Source organism: Sarcophilus harrisii, chromosome 6 (assembly GCF_902635505.1).
Source record: "Sarcophilus harrisii chromosome 6, mSarHar1.11, whole genome shotgun sequence".
Taxonomy (NCBI): domain Eukaryota; kingdom Metazoa; phylum Chordata; class Mammalia; order Dasyuromorphia; family Dasyuridae; genus Sarcophilus; species Sarcophilus harrisii.
Genome location: NC_045431.1, coordinates 199,839,891 through 199,860,192, shown reverse-complemented (window position 1 = coordinate 199,860,192; position 20,302 = coordinate 199,839,891). Strand labels below are relative to the sequence as shown.

At 41.3% G+C, this 20,302-nt stretch overlaps 1 protein-coding gene across 2 annotated transcripts in view; it reads left to right on the top strand.

Moving 5' to 3' along the window:
• The window catches only part of PDE3B (phosphodiesterase 3B), a 138,766-nt gene that overhangs the window by 80,504 nt on the left and 37,960 nt on the right, over window positions 1-20,302 (top strand). For both annotated transcript variants that reach the window (XM_012552477.3, XM_031942732.1), the window contains exons 3-6: window positions 1,966-2,211; window positions 9,104-9,258; window positions 16,789-16,880; window positions 18,386-18,575. In XM_012552477.3, coding sequence (XP_012407931.2) covers window positions 1,966-2,211; window positions 9,104-9,258; window positions 16,789-16,880; window positions 18,386-18,575 — 683 coding nt within the window. The remainder of the gene's footprint in view (window positions 1-1,965; window positions 2,212-9,103; window positions 9,259-16,788; window positions 16,881-18,385; window positions 18,576-20,302) is intronic.

Below are 20,302 nucleotides of genomic sequence, written 5' to 3'. Positions count from 1 at the left end.
GGAGACGGACCATGGGTCTGTCATCCTAGCACGGCTTATCTAACTACAGAGAGACTGCTGGCCAGAAGGTTGGCCACTAAGTAACTTGTGCTGGAGTTGTAGCAGTCTCATTCGATGGAGAGAAGAGATAAAATTATGGACCTTTGAGAGTGAAGGATGGAAGAGGGAGAGGAGAGAGACCAATAGGAGAGGGGGAGAAAGAAGGAAGAAGGAGCATTGGGGGTCAGGAGGAAAGAGGAGAAAAAGAACATTAGGAGAGACAGCCGTCATAGAGTAGGAGAGAGATGTAAGCAGATAGTGAAAGAAAGGTACTAAGGGAGAGGAAGAAAGATGAGATCAGTAGATAAACTTAGAGAATTCTGAAGTGACAATATTATCAGTTACTCATTGCTCCACCCTGGGCTGTTGGTCTCTAGAGTCAGTTATTAACATTAATCGGTATTACTCTGAAGTTTTGATGAATTATCTACTCTCTATAGCTCTTCCACTACTTTTTACCCTTACAAATCTTCTGCAGAATAAGGTTAGGTGTGAACCCAGAAGGAGGGATTGTGATCTGGATTTCTCTTGAGACAGTGATGTCGGGGCTCCAGTCCCATGAGTTGAAAAGGGCTGGGCTGGGCTGTTAATTTCTTCAGGAGCATCTGAACCTCTCATAGGTTCATAGGGGGCCCTCTAGTGATAAGCAGCATGGGAAATGATGATGGAGGTAATCATTGGAGATGAATTCCATTATATGTGGTATGGGTTTGACCAAGAAAGGGAGGAAAGTATTCTAATGATGCATTCTAAAGCTTTTTCTTATAGCAGTTTTTGAATTCATCTCAGCCAGAAGAACAAATTAACTTGAGCATCTCATTTTGTTTCCAGCTTTACTGTACTTCTCTTGGTTCCATGTATTTTCCCTTCATGATTATTCCCTGACAATAGTATCAGTTTTATTTATTTATTAGTTAGTAATCCAATCTTTAGTTGTATTTTCATATTGATTACAACCATCTATTTATTCTGAGCCCATTTCTGTTTATTCTGAGCCCATTTTTGCTCTTTTGCTATTTCTCTGTCAAAACATGCTGGGCATTTTGTTCTGCAGGCAATGTTAGAATTGAGATTTATGAAGTTTCAGTATATTTCCATGTTGCAAGACTGCTTCTTTTTTATTGGCCTTGACTTTATTGAAACCATGTAAAGAGTTTTGAATCGTAAACACTTTGTATTTAAAATTTTTTCTGCAAAACTCAGTTTTCTTAAGAAAAATGGATGCATCTATCCAAATCATTTTGTGGAATTATTAAAACAGACTGCTAGACTTCGAGGCTAAAAACTAATTTCTTCAGATTTTCATTTGGATGAATGATAGTCTTATAGCTTGTCCCTTTTCCATTTTCTCTTCATTCAGTATTAACTGGTGAAGATTAAAACCTTGCCACTTTTATGTCTGGTTAATGTGAATTCTGAATTTAAAATTCAGAAATCTTAACTCATACTCATCATAAATTATCAAATGGGAAGTAAAAAACTTTCTTAGGAGTAGTAGCTAGCTAGCTACTCCTAGAGTAGCTAATCTTTAGCTAGATCAATCCACAAATGAATGAACTGCTTTGAAATCTTTTAAGTTCTTGATCTAGACTGTATAAGCAGTTACTTTTCAGACATCTCATAAATAAGATTTATGCTTTGGTTTAAGATCAAATTTTTAATTATCTTTTAGAATTATATAGATGAAATTTCAAGTTATGACATTTCTCCCCAGTCTTTCCACTCAATCAGAATAATGTATACTATATCAAATTTATAGAAAATATACATTTGATGTGATCTAACTTTAAAAAGATTTTACTCTATAATCTATGGCATAAAATATAATGTTAATATTACAATCATAGAAAAATTATTACTCTGGTATTTTCTTGTAATGAAATTAAAGAATTAATATAATTTTAAGTATTTTTCTCTTTTTTTTAGAATGCATCACGAGGAACTGACGTTGATCTCTCCATGCTAAATGAGGCTCGTCAAATGGTGACAGAACTGTTGCTGGATCCAGCCCTCCCCCCACATGTGATCACTTCTCTTCGAAGCATGGATAGTTTGATGGGTGCTTTCTCCAAATCATGTAGGCCAAATGTCAACTCATTTCCACTGTTTTCTGGGTTTAACCCTTGCAGCGAAATAGAGGACCCAGATGAAAAAGACACAAAAACTTACAAGGTTAGAGAACTGGGGAATAAATCACACAGCCTTCAATAAAGTCTTAATGAGATTTTCAGATAAGAATAGTCATTAAAAATTTTATACAAAATAGAATAATTTTTCAAAGATTTTTAGGATTATATATATTAAATTGAATCTTTTTGATTTTTCCAGAGATAGTTATGATCTGCATTTTTCTTATGTCATATTTGATAACTTCTTTTGTGCCTGATGGTAGAATTAAATATATTTTTGATCTAGTGATATTAAGTTTGGCATTTATGGTTTGTGTAGCTCCAAGGTTGGTCCTGTACCAATTAAAGTTTTTAGTGCTTCTTTTTAGAAGAGTGTGTGTGTGTGTGTATGTGTGTGTCCATTTTAATTTTTCTGAATTTCTGAATTTTATAAAAAATAATCTGCCAAGTGTTTTTTCAACTTATTGTCCTTTGGACTCAATTTTCTCCTGGTTATTCTCATTAGCAGTTACTATGACTTAGATTTTGTCCTGACGATGCAGCATGATGTAGTAAAGAAAGTGCTGGACTTGGAACCAGGGGAATGTGGGTTCAAATCCTGCCTCAGATACTTATTAAGTGTGATTGAGCAAGCTATTTAAACTCTTTGTGCCTTAGTTTCCTCACTTGGTTTTCTTGATCTCTAAGGTCCCTTCTGGGTCAGAATCTGTGTTCCTGTCATCTTGGTTTTTTCATCATTATATGTGGAAAGCATTTTTCTCTTCCAGTAACTTAATTCTTTGTAAGTTGTTTTTAAGTAGGATTAATTAGTGCCTTGGCTGGAGATTAATATATGTATTTGCATTTATGCATATATGCATACACACATCTGCTCCATTTGGCTTTTCATCTCTCCTGTTACAGATGAGGTTTTATTCTAGTTATTTTGCTCACGTTTTGCGGTCTCTGTGTTGTTTTTCATTTTTATGTCCCCAGCACCTAAAATAGCGCAGTGTCCTGCCTGTAAAGGGATAGGGACTGGACTTGTGATTTCAGTCTTCTAGAGACTCTACCAGTACAGGGGCAACTTCTCAGAAGGGGCCCAGGAGTTTGGGAAGCACACAGTGGACGGGGGAGCAGGACCCCACAGCCAGGAGGTGTTGGAGTTGAGAGCCAAGTCTTTGTGGTTCGGAGGCAGCCCCGTCCACCCTGTCGTGCTGCCTCGCTGGGTCCATGGCATCAGAGAACTGGACCTAGGAGGGCGTGAAGAGATGTTTAGAGATGCCATCTTCCAAATCTAGTTTATAGAGGACCCTAGATAGGATTATAGTGAGAAGAGACTTGTGGGATTGCCTCCCTGGCCCACCATTGTCTGCATAGGACCCTTGCTCGCTTGGCGCTGGTCCCCGCTGGGGCTTGACCCCCAGTGCCCGCTGCTCTTTCTCCTCCACCTGCTAAGGGCAGCTCTCTGGTGATCAGAGGAAGACTGACCCAGGCCTCTCCCAGACCCTGACTGGTGAGGAAGGGACACAGGGTTCAGGATGAGGGCTGAAAACCCATTAGTGGAGCCCTGGCTGTGGGCAGGGATCCAGGCAACAGAGCCGGGCAGTTCTTGCTCTCTGGCAGCTCCCACATGATTAAAAGGAGACAACATAGAGACCATTTCAGGGCCAGGTAGATAGAAGGACTCTGGGAGTGCATCAGTGATGTAGACGGCCATGCATTATGAGTGTCCGGTGCCATTTAACTTGCTGAAGACTTGGCCACGGAGGACTTTGTTCTTTAGTAGCTGTGCCTGAAGCATCTGCCAAGGCGTTTGCCGGGAATTAGAGTTGCTCCCTTGGAAGATGGATGTGGGACTGGAGTGGAAGCAGGGCTAGGGGCCAGAGGCTGTGTGCACGGGGTCCTTGTCTGTTTGCAGGAGGGTTGGAGGTGCTCGGCTTGCACTGTTCTCCCTCTCTCAGAGAACCTTGCTGCTTTGGCTTCTGGCTTGGTTGGCCTTTTGGTGTTGATGGTGGTGGGTTGGAAGGGGAGGGTTTCCTCCCCTGGATGGTGGTCGCAGGGGCCAGCTCAAAGCAGGACTAATGATTTGTGGAGCTCCATTGGGATGAAGAGTCCAGCAGTTGTAGAAGTTGAGTTTCTGTGTTTCCCCCTATTTTATCAGACAGATAACGATCTTTCTGATGCTGTTCTAGTGGCAGTGCAGAGAGTTGTGGGAATCTCCTTTTGGTCAGAGGCTCAGGTCCTTCAGGAAAGAATTTACAAACCTGAAATATTAATGGCAAAAAGGAAGTTTATTGGCACTGAGAAAAATGTCTCTTCACAGCAGACAGGAATCCTGTGAGGCAGCCATGCCCTACTCCAGACTTATGCAAAAATATGGGTTTTAAAATTGTCTTTACAGAAGTCTGAGGCTCAGGTTTCAGGTTGAAAAGAAAGCCAGTGCTCGCCCAGGCCTAGATAATTATCAATATCAGGCCCAGATCTCCAATTGAACGAAAATCACTTTGAAAGCTTTTCCCCAGAATTTAAATGGGGATCCCACTATCCAAAAGATCAGTGATGGGGGGGGGATGATTTGCCTTAGAAAAGCCCAGACTTTTAGACTTTTGGAGTCTGGGAGGCCAGGAATCTTCCTTCTTTTACAGATCAAAAAGAGACACAATTTCACCCCACCCTCCATCATTCCTATATGGACAATTTCATCATACTAAGAACATGATGGCAAAATTCCTTGTCATACAATCAGGAAAATGATGGCTAGTTTTAGTCTGCTGGGTTGGGAGACAGAAATGGGTGATGGGTCTCTTTCTGTGACTTCAGTGATTTGGCATTGGATAATATGCCCACTGGACCCCATCAGCCTCTGAGCTGTGGAAGGCTGAAGCACAGCGGAGCAGGCTGGAGACGGGAGAGTCAGAAAGGAGCAGAAGTGTAATTTCAAAGTGAGGGAAATGGCCTGTGGGCAAGGGCAGATAAGCACGTGTGCCAGGGCCTGAGGCCTAATGGGGGCCCGAGGCTGGGGGGAAGATCTCAGAATTAGACCAGTGGCTATGTGCTGAGTTGTTATGCACAGACTCCAGGATAAGATGCAATTTTCCCTGTTTAGTATTTAAAGCCTTTTACATTCAGGTTCCAATCTGTCTTTTCAGGCACAGGATACATTCATATGCACTGGGATCTGGCCAAGATGGCCTTCTTCCTTGCCTCACATATGACCTTGTAAGCCTGTGACACAACCAGCCTTCCACTTCTGCTTCATAGAATAAATACCAGGATTCCTTTAAAAACCATCTCAAATACCTCCTCCTGTCCGAGGCCTTTCCTGATCCGCCCCCCCCCCAAACTGGCTGATGTTTATCTGTTCATCTTCTATGAGCAGAGATTATGTTCCTTCCTCCATGGGATAATAATAGCCATCACCACAGCTGGCGCTTCTATGATGCTTTACGGTTTGCTAAAAGGTATACAAATAGCATTTCATTTGATCTTCACAGCAGCCTTGGAGGGCTAGCTCTTAGTAAACCCATTTTACAGATGAGGAAATTGAGGCAGACAAAATGAGGCAACTGACTAGCCCAGGGTGATACATATTGTCTGAGTCAAGTGCTGACTCTGCCCACGGGGCCACCCAGCTGCTCCTGGAGAGCCCCTGATGGTCTCTGGCGTCCCTCCTGTCAAGGCAGTGCTTGGGACACAGTAGGTATTTAATAAATACTTGTTGATAGATAGATTGTTTCCAAAGAAGTAACTATTTATGCCATGGGCCGAGCACTTCTTTCTTGCCTTTCTCTCTGTGGATCTCCATCTTCAGCTGCCTTTCAAACAGCTCAGATTGAGGGATTAGGGGACATCTTTTGTGTCAAAACCAGAACTTGCTCTCCTTTCCTTTCCTGCCATCTCTGATGCTGTAAAGGACAGTAGCATCCTCCCAGGCCCTCAGGCCTGCAGTCTGTGAGTCATCTTGTATTCTCCACCCTCCTCATCCTCCCTCCAGAGACTGTTACCAGGCCATTGCCTTCCCTGTGAGTCTCCCCCATCGCCCCTTTTCTTCTCGGACGCTGCCTCCCTCCAGGTCAGCCCTTTGTGACCTCATCACTACAATGGCTCCTGCTGGATCTGCCCCCAGACTGTCCCCACTCCCATCCACCTTCCATTTGACTGCTAAGGCTTCTCCTCGGTAAACTCCCCTGGGTTCCCTGCTTCTTCCAGGATCCAGAACAAAGTCCTTGTTTTGTGTTCCAGGGCTGGCCCTCCCTCCTACCTTTCCTTTCTTCTTGCACTCCGCTCCCCCCACATGGGCCTGCGGGCTGAATTCCTCAATTCCTCTTAGTGCTAGTGCTTTCCCTCTCTTATTTATTTCCTGTGCATAGAGCATCAGGCCTGGACTCAGAAAGACTATAGCCTCAGATACATTTTTTTTCTTTCTTTTTTCTTTTATTTTTTTCATAATTATAACTTTTTATTGACAGAACCCATGCCTGAATAATTTTTTTTACAACATTATCCCTTGCACTCACTTCTGTTCCGACTTTTCCCCTCCCTCTCTCCACCCCCTCCCCCAGATGGCAAGCAGTGCTATACATGTTAAATATGTTGCAGTATATCCTAGTTGTGTTTGTTTTTGAGGCAATTGGGGTTAAGTGACTTTCCTAGGGTCACACAGCTAGGGAGTGTTAAGTGTCTGAGACTAGATTTGAACTCAGGTTCTCCTGACTACAGGGCCAGTGCTCTATCCACTGTGCCATTTTGTTGCTTCCAGCCTTAGACATGTGTGACCCTGGGCAAGTCACTTCACCCTGTCTGCCTCAGTTTCTTTGTCTGTAAAATGATCTGGAGAAGGAAATGGCCAATTACTCCAGCATCTCTGCCAAGAAAACCCCAGATGGGGTCAGGAAGAGTGAGACAAGCTTATGTTTATACATAATGCCTTGATGTCTTTCCCCATTAAATTGTAAGTTCCTTTGGAGGGAGGAACTCTGTTTTGTCTCTTTTTTTAAACACCCAGTGCTGGGCACATAGAAAGTGTTTAATAAGGCTATTTATAAATTAATGCTTCATAAATTTAGTTTGTTGACTGAATATTTTATGTAGTGATTTAGAGTGGGGACATCTAAAATTTGTCACTTCAGAAGATATCGTTACTGATCAGCAGCCAGGGATGAAGGGAAAGGAAAATAAGAAGCAAATTCTCATACATCTTTTATACCAAAAAAACCCAACAATATCTCCTATCTTTATTTTCTTTCTTGGAAACTAAAAGTTGATGATAAAAATTAATTAGTATCTTCCAAGATATATGCTAGAGGCAATATATCTTCAGCTCAACTATTCTGCATTTTCTTAAATGACATGTAGAATAGTGACTCTTATATACCATAAAACACTTGATCATCCAAAAGAATTTGGTTGTGTGTGTTGCACTATTCGTTCCTATGGATTGAGGTTTGAAAATGTCCTTATAACCATTTTAGGTATTTCAGCAACTAGATTAAGCAATCGAGAGCTGATACTTGAATGTCACTCCAGTTCTAGACATTATTCCGTTATATCATTAGGCATTTGAGACTGTTTGAATAGGAAGAGGCCTTAACAATCATCTGGTTCAATCTCTTTTTGTCGACAAAGAAACTCGCACTTGATGAGGATAAAAAATTAGTCAAGATTATATTTGGAGCTGAGTGGAGGAGCCCAGTTCCCTTTTTGCTACATCATGCTTCCTCTCAACTGTTTTGTTTCTTAAAGTTTGTGAAAAAACAAGGGAGAGTTCACTGAAGGAAAACATAAATGAGCAGCAGAATAGAAATTAATCTCTATGAGATCTGCTTTGGAAAAGAGAATATTACATACTCTTCTGTGTTATGATATATAATAACTTCTTAGCCATCTGTCCAGAGGACCGGACAAGATAAGATGACCGTACCATCAGAGACAATCTGGATAGGCTGAAAGAAGAATTTGATCGTAAATGTGCCCAGCTAGTATGATGAGCTTAGAGAAGATTATGGAACTCTGTCTTCTATTTTTATTGATTTCATGATATTTCCCAGCTATTGAAAACAGCAGTCTAATAATATTGGGTGCCTTAGGGTTACTAAGTCTAATGTTTACTGAAAACCAATTTAGAAAAAAATTACTTGACAGGTTTCTGTAGAGTTTCATTATTCTTCTCGTCTGTGCCATAGTTGCAAGCTATTATATAGAAAGAGACTTTGGAGTTTTTAAGAATTCATAGGTTTTGCCTTCTAGAATGCTTTGAGTTATTTTGAAGATTTTAATTGTGAAGTGAAGCACAAAACAAGCATCCAAAGGAAATAAGTTCTCAAAAAACCACATAAGTTCTCTGTCACTGCTAAGAAAACAAACTCTTAGCTATCAGGATAGTGGGAGAGTGGACTCTCCTGGTGCAGTGTTGCGGTTCACTGAGATACATGGCTGCTGTGCGGGAGTAGCCATCTTCAGAGACTTAGGCTATATAAAATAATAACTTTGAATGATTCATAAGGAACTTGTAAGCCTTGTGGTCCCAGGGACATTCTGTTGATCATTCCCATTCATTCAGCACCTCCTTGGTCAGTATCTATTATTTTCAGGGTTTAAACTGAGTGCTGTGGAGCCATCAATAAGGCCTCAGAGCGCACGTGATTTAGGAGAGATTGGGTCCACAAATGGATCACAGTATAAGGTTCAGGTGAAGGAGGAAATGTGCTGTGAAGTTTTGAGGAGGAAGAGGTCTCTTCCACCTGGGAGCAGAGGTGAGAAATAGCAGTTAGCCATTGTAACCATAACATGGGATGGAACAGGCTAAAATGTGAAATTTGTGATGATAATTACTCAGTTCCAGGAAGAGAATGACTTTAATTTCTCTGTGACTTATTGAAATGTTAGCTATGTGGATGCACCAACACACATGTAATGAATGTGATCATTTTAAATGTTGTTTAATTACTTTACAGACTCCAAGTCATAGAAACAGTTTGCTGCTACCACAGCTAAGGAGAAACTCAAGACCCTCCAGTCTCCCTCTGCCACCCCCTGAGCCGTCTCCTTCCCGATGGGAGTACAGTACCAGAAGGCGCACGCTTACTCTCCGCCAGCCGAGTACTCCAAGGTAAATGCGTCCTGCTCCCTTCCCTCGCTCCTGGCCTGCCTGCTAGAGGTCCTTCCCAGGTCCTGCTCCTCGGCCATCGGCGGGGGCTGCACTCTCTGGGCCTCAGGGTCCATCTGAGCAGTGGAGGGTCACTTCTAGAAAGCCCTCTGCTGGCCAGAGTCTCCCGGCCCAAGCCACCTTGGTTTGGACGGCCTGAGGGTCGGGACTCTCTTTAGTTGCTGCGGTAATGGAGTCCTTCCTGCTGCTTCTCTCCTTCCTTCCATCAAGCCCTTTGAATTCATTGGCATGGGAAGGCCTGGTGAAGAAACTCCCTCCCCAAGGGTAGATCTGTCCCTGTTGGGCAACATGGAGAGTTGGGAGTGACTGACTCTGGCTCATGGAGCTAGCGTGACCCGGAGCAGTGCCCCTTGCCTTTAAGGGGCAAGGCAGCTCCCAACCTTGTTGAGATGGCTCTCCGAGAAAGCTTGTGGTTTGTCTGAGCCCAGGCTGTCTGCTGCCCATGAACCTGCGGAAGGCCGCAGCGGCAGGACTTGTCACCTCCCAGAGCCCTCCGTTGGGCCCTCAGGCCCCTTGTGTCCGCAGCCTCTTCTCCCTTCCTCAGCTCTGGTGTGTGACTCAGTCCTGGTCCCCGCTCTCCCCTCCCCCTCCAGCAGCTCCTTCCTGAAAGGCTCTCCTTCCTCTCCCCTGCAGACTAGGGGGGCAGGCCTGAGTTCAGGCCAGGAGTGAGCAGCACTGTGGTGGGAGACTTGGGGCAGGGTGGGATCAGGGAGGCTGGAGATGTTAGGAAACCCCCCCTCCCAAAGGTGGGAGCTGGAGGGGATGCCCTGACCCAGATGCAGAATGCCGGAAGGCCCACTGGATACTGTGGTCCCACTGTGGGAAATATAAATGAGTGAGCTGATTGTTAGTGGGGAGAGGCAGTCTGAAAGTTGCAGCGGGGAACATTCCCCTCCAGGACTGGGGAGAGTGGGGTGGGAGCTAAGGGGAGGCAAAGTGAGTGCTGGAGGGAATGGCTGGAGGTGCAGTGACATGGAGGCACTTGGGTCTGTGAGCGCAAGGGAATGTTGGCGGAGACGGGATAAGCAACACTTTCGAAAATTTAACTCTTTTTAAAAAATGGGCAACCTTAAAAATGACTCCCATTTAGCAATGGAAAAAGAACCCCCTCCCCAATAAAGACCTCATACATATTGGCATAGTTTGGCAAAAACAAATTCCCACATTAGCTTTTTTTGTCTCTTTCTGCATTTTAAGTTTATTATCTCTGTCAGGAGGTGTTGTATGTTTCATATTCATTCTTCTGGTCTCATGGTTTATCACTGTGTTGATCAGAATTTCAAGTCTTTTAAAGTTATTTTTCCTATAATGTTATTGTTCTAATTCTTCTTCCTTTTGATTAGTTCTTAGAGATTGTTTCAGTTTCCTTTGAAATTGTCCATTTCATCATTTTTTATGGCACAGTATTATTCCATTTATATTTTGAATGCATTTTGTTTAGTCATTCTCCAGTAGGAGTTCTAGTTGTTGACTACCACTGAAAGAGCTGCTATTAATATTTGTACTGGTATGGACCCTTTTCCTTTCTCTTTTTTATTGGGGTAGGCCTAGCCATGGGATGGATGGGTCAAAGAGTATTCACAGTCTGAGAACTTTCTGAGCATAAGTTCCTAATTTTTTTTTTTTAGCTCCACCACCTGTGCAATAAGGTGCCTATTTTTCTTTTTCTTTTTTTTTTCATTTCATTCTTTATTGAAAGAAAATATCCATCTGATCTAAAGACTAATATATTATAGACATATCAAGAAAGGGATGTTTTATTTACAATTCATATATTAAGTAGAAAGTAGAACTCTGGTAAAAGTTGTCATTTCTGGTTGTGATTTCTTTTCTTTTCTTTTTTTTTTTTAAACTTTTTTATTGACAGAACCCATGCCTGGGTAGTTTTTTTTTTTATAACATTATCCCTTGCACTCACTTCTGTTCCGACTTCTCCCCTCCTTCCCTTTACCCCCTTCCCCAGATTGCAAGCAGTCCTATACATGTTAAATAGGTTACAGTATATCTTAGATACAATATATGTGTGCAGAACCGAACAGTTCTCTTGTTGCACAGGAAGAATTGGATTCAGAAGGTAAAAATAACCTGGGAAGAAAGACAAAAAATGCAAGCAGTTTACATTAATTTCCCAGTGTTCTTTCTTTGGATGTAGCTGATTCTGCCCATCCTTAATCAATCAAAACTGAGTTAGATCTTCTTTTTGTTGAAGAAATCCACTTCCATCAGAATGCATCCTCATACAGTATCGTTGTTGACGTATATAATGATCTCTTGGTTCTGCTCATTTCACTCAGCATCAATTCATGTCAGTCTCTCCAAGCTTCTCTGTATTCATCCTGCTGGTCATTTCTTACAGAACAATAATATTCCATAACATTCATATACCACAATTTACTCAACCATTCTCCAATTGATGGGCATCCATTCATTTTCCATCTTCTAGCCACTACAAACAGGGCTGCCACAAACATTTTGGTTGCCTATTTTTCTTCATTTGTCCCTTCAACATTTGTCATTTCTTTTGTCATCATCGTCAGTCTGTACATGTAATGTTGAATCTCAAAGTTGCTTTAATTTGTATTTTTTAGTTATTGTTAGGTTAATGCAGACTCAGCTAATTTGAATTACCACTAATTGATCATTTAGAGCATTTCTTCATATGCCTGTTGATGATTTGTATTTCTTCCTTTGAAAATTACTAACCTCGAACCATTTATCAGGGTCTTATTCTTCTAAGTTTGAATCCTTTCTTTATATAGGGTGTCCCCAAAGTCTTAGCATAAAACCACAGTAAGACTTTTGGGATACCAATTTTAGTTGGGAATGATACCTTTATCAGAGCAACTTAACTGCAGAGATTTTTTACAGTTAATTTTTATCATATTAGTCACCTAGCATTATTAGGTATCTAATCTGTGTGCTAGACACAGTGCTAAATACTGAGGAGACAGAGGAAGGCCAAAAAAAATCTCTACTACTGGGAGAGATATCATGCAGATAATTATGTACAAACAAAGCACACGTGCGAGCACACACACACACACACACACACACACACACACACACAGACACAACACAGGGTAGATTGTAGATAATCTTAGCAAGAAGGCACTAGGATTCGTGAAGACTGGGAAGGAGTTGTTCAAGAAGGTAGGACTTTAGCAGAGACTCTTGTCAAAGAATCCAGGAAGCAGAGATGAGGAGGGAGAGCATTCGAGGCATGGGAGTCAGCCAGCCAGGGAAAATGCTTGGGATCTGGACGTGTCATATGAGACAGCGAGAAGGCTGGTGGCGCTGAATTGCAGATCAAGGTATCAGAACACTGGAATGGGGAGCAAGGGGAGCAAGGGGCCAGGTTTTAATTTATACCTGGAAATAATAGAGATCCGGTGGGCCTAAGGGTGATGTCGTGATTTGTTTAAGGAAGGTCAGTTTGACAAAAAAGTTGGGAGGGACTTGGGACAAAGAGACGAAGCAGCAAACTCTTGCCACAGTCCAGGCCTGAGGTAATGAGGGCATGTGCTGTGTTAGATTTAGACTTGTTTGTGCTTTGTTTATTGTTGTGTTTAATTTTAAATAATCAAAACTGTCCATTTTAGCCGTGGTTCTATTACTTGTTTAGTGATGGATTCTTTACCTTATCTATTCATAGATCTGAAAGGCAATTTATTCCTTGCTCCTCTCTTTTTTTAAACAATGTATATCTTTTTATAGTTGTGTCATGTGTCTCTGTGGAGTTTGTCTTGAAGTGTGTTTTGAAGTGTTGCTGTAAACCTGATTTCTGCCAGATTACTGTCTTACATCATCACATTACTGCACTTAATTCAAATACTGAATCTTTCCCTCACTAACTGGTACTTTTGTTTTCATCAAATATTGTGCTTCTTTGTTAATTTGTTTTTGTATAATCTGACCTGTTCCACTAATCACTATCTCTTTAAAATCAGTACCCAAATCATTTTTGTTGATTACTTCTTTGTAATACAGATTATGAATTTTGTTATTTTTTTCTAACAATAAAATAATCATTTGGAATAGTTTGGTCAGTACAGCAGTGAATAAGTAAATAAAGTATTAATTTTATTTTTAGTATATTGGCTCAACCTACCTAGGGGACAATTAATGTTTCTCCAATAATTCTATTTTTATTTCTTCAAAGAGTATTTTATAGCTAATTTATATAACCCCTAGGTGAACATTGGTAGATGTATCCCCAGGTATTCATTTTATAACTTCTGTAGGTATTTTGAATGGAATTTGTCCTTCTAATTTATCCTTCTGGGTTTTGCTGGTCATATATAGGGATGCTGATGACTTATGTGGATTATCCTATTATACACTATAAGTTTGGTGAAGTTTTTATGTCATTAATTTTAATTGACCCCTAGGCTTCTCTAGCACATCATCATAATACCTTTATAACTGATAATTTTGTTTCTATTTTGCCTTTGTTCATTTCTCAGTTTTTTTTTTGTCTTATTGCTATGCCATTTGTTTTGTTAAACAATAGTAATGGTGATAATCTTCCTTGATTTATCTTATTGGAAAGCCATCCATTACTCATGGACTTAAATACAGTATTTACTATATTAAAGAAAGTTCCATTTATTCCTATGATTTATAGAGTTTTTAATAGATATAAGGGATCAATCTTTTCAGCATCAATAAGAAATGTTCTTATAGTTAATGTTTCATAAGATTTAGCAAACTTTGATTCTTTATTCAGAATCATTTGTCATAGAGCATCATATTAACAAGAATCTATTTTTCCCCCATTGTGAATATAGAGAGTCCTATAACTTTTTAGCTAGAAGCAGCTTTAGTTAGAGATTAATTTTATCCAGTCCTCTCATTTTGATAGAAGAGAATGAAGACCGAGAAGGGACTTTGCAAAGGAGACATAGTGAGAGATTCAAGACCAGAGGCTAGTTTGATTCTCAGTCTGAATTTCCTTTGCACTTTACTCTGCTTCCTCACCTTTGATGTAAGAACCATTCTTCAGCTAGTAGGAATCAGATGAACACTGGAGCTAGTCTGAGGCAGAAATGCCCTTGTTGATCAGTCACAGCTTCAACCTGCACAACCAGGACGGGCCCCTTACTCCCAACCTCTTAGCCCCAGTTAGAGGGAAATGTCAAGTGCGTTCTGAGCTGGAGGGCCCTGACAATCCGGCTCGCCTTCTCTTCCTCCTCTCTGGATCCCTGTGATTGAGAAGCAGAGCTGCCCTAGGTGAAGCTTCCCTTCCATAACTGCCACTCCTTTCTCTCTCATCCCCATAGGCCTCTGGCCGCCTGTGTGCTGGACCTGCCCTGTTGTGTCCTGTGTGGCTCCCCTGATCACTTGTTAATCAGTCATCTTTCATATTTGCCCTTTGTCTCTCATTCTCTGTCCATCTGCTGTGAATCACAGAAACATGGCTCCCCCCGCATCCCTAGCCACCTTTTTTGATACTGGATATGCTTTCATCCCCTTCCCCCTCTACCACACTTACCTGCTCACTGAACTAGAAGGAGGAGGAAGAGCAGCTAGAGGAAGAGGAGGAGAGATGCTGCCTGGTCCTCTCCACCACTTCCAGATCCCTCTTTCTACCCCACAACCATTCTTCCTTTGAAGTTCACAAAGGGAACTCTTAATCTTTGATCTGACTCCTAGACCTCAGATTGGGCTTTTGGCCCAGAAAAGAGTCAGTCAGCAGTTCTCTTCTGGGGGGAAATTTTTTTTTTTTACCCAATCTCTACTTGCTCTTGGTAAGTGAAGAGGACAGAAGGGAACAAACATTTATTAAGCACCCACTGCATACTAGACACTGTGCTAATCTCTTTACAAATATTATTTTATTTGATCCTCATAACGACTCTGGGATGTAAAATGGTTATCCCTACTTTACAGATGAGAAAACTGAGGCATATAGAAGTTAAGTGACTTGTGTAGTATCACCCACCTAGTGAATGTCTGAGACTGGATTTGAACTCAGATCTTCCTAATAGAAGACCCAGTGCTTTATTTGCAGTACCACCATAATAGAGGGAAGGATATGTAAGAATTTGGCTGGTCACACTGTTGGACCATCAAAGATTCAGAACATTAAAAAGAGAAAGGAAGGTTCCATACATGTGAAAATATAGCAGCATTTTTCTTTGGTAGAGAAGAACTGGAGGCAAAATAAGTGTCATTGTTTGGAAATATTGCAAATATTAGTTGTAAGAAACGATGAACACAATGAATTCAAAGCATCAGGAGATGTATATATCATGTATACATTAACGTAGAGTAAAGTGGCAGAACCAAGACCACAGTATTTGCCATGATTCTAACAAAGAGCAGGAATTATAACGCTAAATTCAGCATACAGAGGACTAGGGCAGGCCCTGGTGCTCTGGTAAAGAGATGAGACAATAGACTTGTTTCTCTCTGTCAGAGAAGTGGGGGAAATGTTGAGAACGTCACATGTCCTGGCTGATGAGGTAAATGTGTCAGCGGGCTTTGCTGAACTGTTTTTTATCTTTGTTACAAGGGAAGGCTTGGTATGGTATGGGGAAGAGGAAGCATAATGTTTAGAAATGAATTTGACGTAAAAATCAAAGACATTTTTTTTAAGGAGCTATCTTATGTGTTATGTGTGACTAAGCAATCTAGGATCCTCAAGGAAGAACAGTGGTAGCAGTTACCAAATCATAAAATGTCAAGGCTAGGAAGGACCTCAGAGATCATCTTGCCCTCTCCCCTTTTTCAGGAAATAATGGAGCTCAAAGATGGAAAATAATTTGGTCAATGTCTTAGAGCCATAAATATAGATTTAGAGACAAAGGAACTTGAGGAGCGTCATGTAGTCCAACTCTCTCATTTTACATGTGGGAAACAGAGTCCCAGAGAGTAAAGGGTTTGCCTTGGGTCCCTCAGCAGCTCCCGTGGCCAGGGTCTCCCCCTCCATCGTTTGGCTTCTCAGAATGCACAGTTGGTCAGTGGTGGAGCTGGACCTCTAATCCAGATCTTCTGATTCCAGGCCATTGGTTTTGATCCTTCCTGGCTCCCTGTCTGGAGAGTCTGTTTTCTAGTTATTGATTTATGAAAATATTGCAGAGTACAAGTACAGGTAGTGATAATTCCTTTTGACAGTCACTAACCAGTGGATTAACAGATTTTATGTTCCTAAAGTGGAGTATATCGTGAGATTATCCTCTTGCCCTCTGCCCTCAGTTGTATAAATTTTTACTTTAGTTTTAGTTATTAACAGATATATTTCATTTGGCATCTATTAGTGTCTAAGTCTGTGGGGATCCTTTACCATTCCCATGGTAAGTCTTTGGGCCCTAAGAAAGCTGAAATTCTGGGCACAAAAGATCACAGGGAAGTCCAGAGTGAATGGAGTCAGAGGACCATTAAAGAAATAGAATCACAGTGTATCAAGGGGGTCAGACGTTATTTAGTTCAATTGCTACCTGAGCAGGTGCTTAACTTGTATTCTCCTTTTAGCCTAGAATCTCCAGATTCAAATGTATTTACATTCCCAAAGCAAAGGTCATCTTCAGTAACCTTGACTGACTATAGGAGTCCTCTGAAATCTGGTAAGATATTGGATTTTGTGATTTAAATACAGGGATAGAAAATTTTCGGGAGATAGAAAACATGACATTTGGGGGAGTTGTTTCAGACCCACTTTTCTTGTTTTTATTCAACTTACATTGCTATAAAAATCTATGTGACTCAGCAGTTTATATTGCTTTTCATTTGGTCATGGGGAATTAGTTGTTAAGTTGCATGATTACAGTTACAGTAATGCAATATCCTGCATTCAGGAGGAGAACAAGCGTGAGGGGAAGTCTTCAGAAAGGTAATAACCACCCTCTTCTTGTCCCACTCCATGGAATAGTAATCATGGGGAGAACATTCTAGGTATTAGCAGTATGGGGGGAGTGAAAAACCTTATTTTCTCCTGGTTGGTCCCTAACCTAAACCTTTCAGTTCAGAGTATTTTTCTCTGAAATATTTAAAAGGAGAATTGTTAAGAGGAAAAATATCTTTCCATTATTCAGGATAATGGAAGAAAGTCCTACTATAAATAATGGCAAATTTGTACTGGTTCAGATTTTTATATATTTTTTTAGCAATGTGTTGTTAGGATTGTGCTTGCCTGTTTGATCTTATGGGAATTCAGAAAGCTAAAGCTAAAATAATGAGGCCAAATTCGGAAGACCTGATTGAAGAGTAACTAGGTTTCCCAGATTTCCTATTTTATCCCTCTTCTCAGAATTTTCCTATGCTATTTATTCCAAGCTGCAGGTTACTTATATAAACTTTAAGACATGCAAAACATCAGCCTAGGATGTTCTGCAGTCCCTTTCCCTCCCTCTGGCCATCATTCAGATTTATAATCATCCAGTAGATCAACATGACAGATAGAAACTCCAATCATCTCTTCTCTTACTGGCCCCACCATATTTATATAAAAATTTAAAGTATCTAATTGAAATTACAAAATTATAGTCAAGTCTGATATTCCTTTTGGGCAGTTAATGAGACTTGGGCCTTTTCTGGTGATAGCATTCCTCATTTTCCTGCCTTGAATTTGCAGAATCTCCCCAAAATCTTAGGACAGATATTGAGACCACTAGTTGTTGCTTCCAATAGAAATCCTTTTTCTTAGTAACAAAATGGTGTGGACCATTAAATAAAGAGGCTTCATGCTGTGCTGAAAATTTTTGGGGAGTGGAGATTAAAAAAAATGTCAGGAATAGTATCACCATAGGACTTGTCACTCTGCTCATGGGGCCTTAAAAATAGGATTTAGCTTTGGTACTACTTATGTGAATAAAACTCTAGCTCTAGAGAAATTGGGAAATGACCATACCAGAACGAGAAACATTCCTGCAAGCGTGCTTCCTGCAATGTTCCTCTTCTTCCCGACCTGTCAGCGGTCATCGATAAAGGGAAGAGTAACAAGTTTTGCTGGAGTTCCAAGGGAGCTCCAAGAAGAATATCGGTGTCTAATACTGACCTGCCAGGAACAGTCTGTATTGCAGATACTTTAGCTTCTTCAAAGAAAAGAATTGCACAATTAATTTTCTTTTAGGTGCTTCACCCAACCTGAGTTCACCTAGCCATGAATCAAGGTCCACTGGTTCCCTAGTTAACTGGTCACCCATAGGATTTCCTGATGCTGCTGATTTTCTTACTAAGCCGAATGTTACTTTACACAAACCTCTGGGGATTGCACTTAGTACTCCAGATTTTAGAACTTCTGATAGCCAAATATGTAACAGGTAAGCTCCGTAAACTTTTACTTATTTTATTATCAGACATAGATGTCATTTTGGTCATTGTATACATGTGCATTTTTCTGTTCCCTCATCCAAACTCCACAATAGACTAGATAGCTGTAATTCTGTGGGCAGAATGACACTTCTCTTTATGTAGTGTTTTTATTCTATCATTCCATCATTCATTCATCATCATGAATATCATTCATATTAAATAAGCTTTATCCATTTTTTCAATGAAAATTTACATTTTTTCCTTTGAAAATTTTCCCTACCTCTCTGGGATGAAATAAAGAACTATTTAAAAACTAGGATCACTGAATACTGATATTGCAGGGTATCAGGGAAGTTTAGAATAGGGAATGGAGGGGTCTCTCAGTTCCTTAGCAGCCTTGCTGCTGGGTTAGCTCAGAGCAGCATGATGCTCTCTGGACCCTGAGGCTTCCTTTGTGTCAGCCAGTGCCCATGGCCTGGGAAGCCCTTTCTTTCAGCAGATGCATGCAGTTTCTGTGTGATCAGAGCCGAGCTGAACTCCTCGGAAATCTGAGATGTTCAGAGTGCTCTCTTTTTCAGAATAACCCAGGGTCCCTGGCCCTTCTCTGGCAGGTTGTGGCAGTGCCTTCCCCCGTTATTTCTGACTGTTGCAATATTGTTTAGCTCCCAAAGATCTCAGCCACCTCTTTGTTTGCTGAAACAATGAGATCACCCCCTGCCAGCCCCTCCCTCAGCTGGGCACCTACCTCTAGGAAAGTAACCTGCATTCTTCTCTCCTTCGGGGAAACTATGAGGGAGGACACAGAATAGTTGGCATTCTCCATGGGCTTTCTGGTAGTTTTGCAGCTCCCCTGAATGAGGCAGCAAGCAAGCAAACCAGCAATTGTTGAGTTGAAGTATGGGGTAACTTACAGCTCTAGAATACCTGGTTCACACTGGCTCCCCTGGGGAGGGAGGCAGAGCATGGGGTTGTTCCTGTTCAGTGTGAGTGTCCCTGGGGACTTGGCTAGCTGTGGCCCTCTGGCTTCCTCCTGCCATGCTGCTCTCTTTAAAAAGATGGAGATCTTTGTTTGCCGTTTAAAACGGTGAGGGCGTGCGGTCAGCAGGCCTGTCTTCTCCCTTTTTGTCCTTTGGCTTAGGCTTGGCCAGGCCTTGCAAATATTAACTTGGGTTGGACCCAGGGCCCCGCTTTTCTTCCTTTCCGCCGCTCAGTCGGCTGTGTTTTCCCTCCTGAAGCTGCAGAAGCAGGTTCACGATGGGGAACAGAGGAAAAGGCTATGTGGGAGGCTTGGTAGCAGTCTAAGGAGCAGAGGGACTACAGTGGCCTATAAATCAGACTGGCCATTGGGTTTGGTCCCCTTTAAGTCCCAGCTCATTTTGTCCAATATTGGCAACTTGTCTAGTGTGATATTTTCCCTCTAGTTGTAGTTTGATGAAGAATAATCTTATCTAAAAGTACATATTTTTCCTCAGTTGTACTCACTTGTTTGTTGCTATAGTAGTAAAAGAGAGATTGAGTTGGGAGCTAATTGGTAAAGTAATTGAGGAAGGTAATTGAATCTCTCTGAGCCTTGGTTTCCTTCTACATATAAAATACTTATATTACCTCTTTCACAGGAGGAAATTTGAGGCAGGTAGGTGGTGCGGTAGATCAAGTTCTGCCCCTGGAATCAGAAAGAGTTGAATTCAAATCCATTGTCAGACATTAAACTCTCTGTGTAATCCTGGGTGATTCA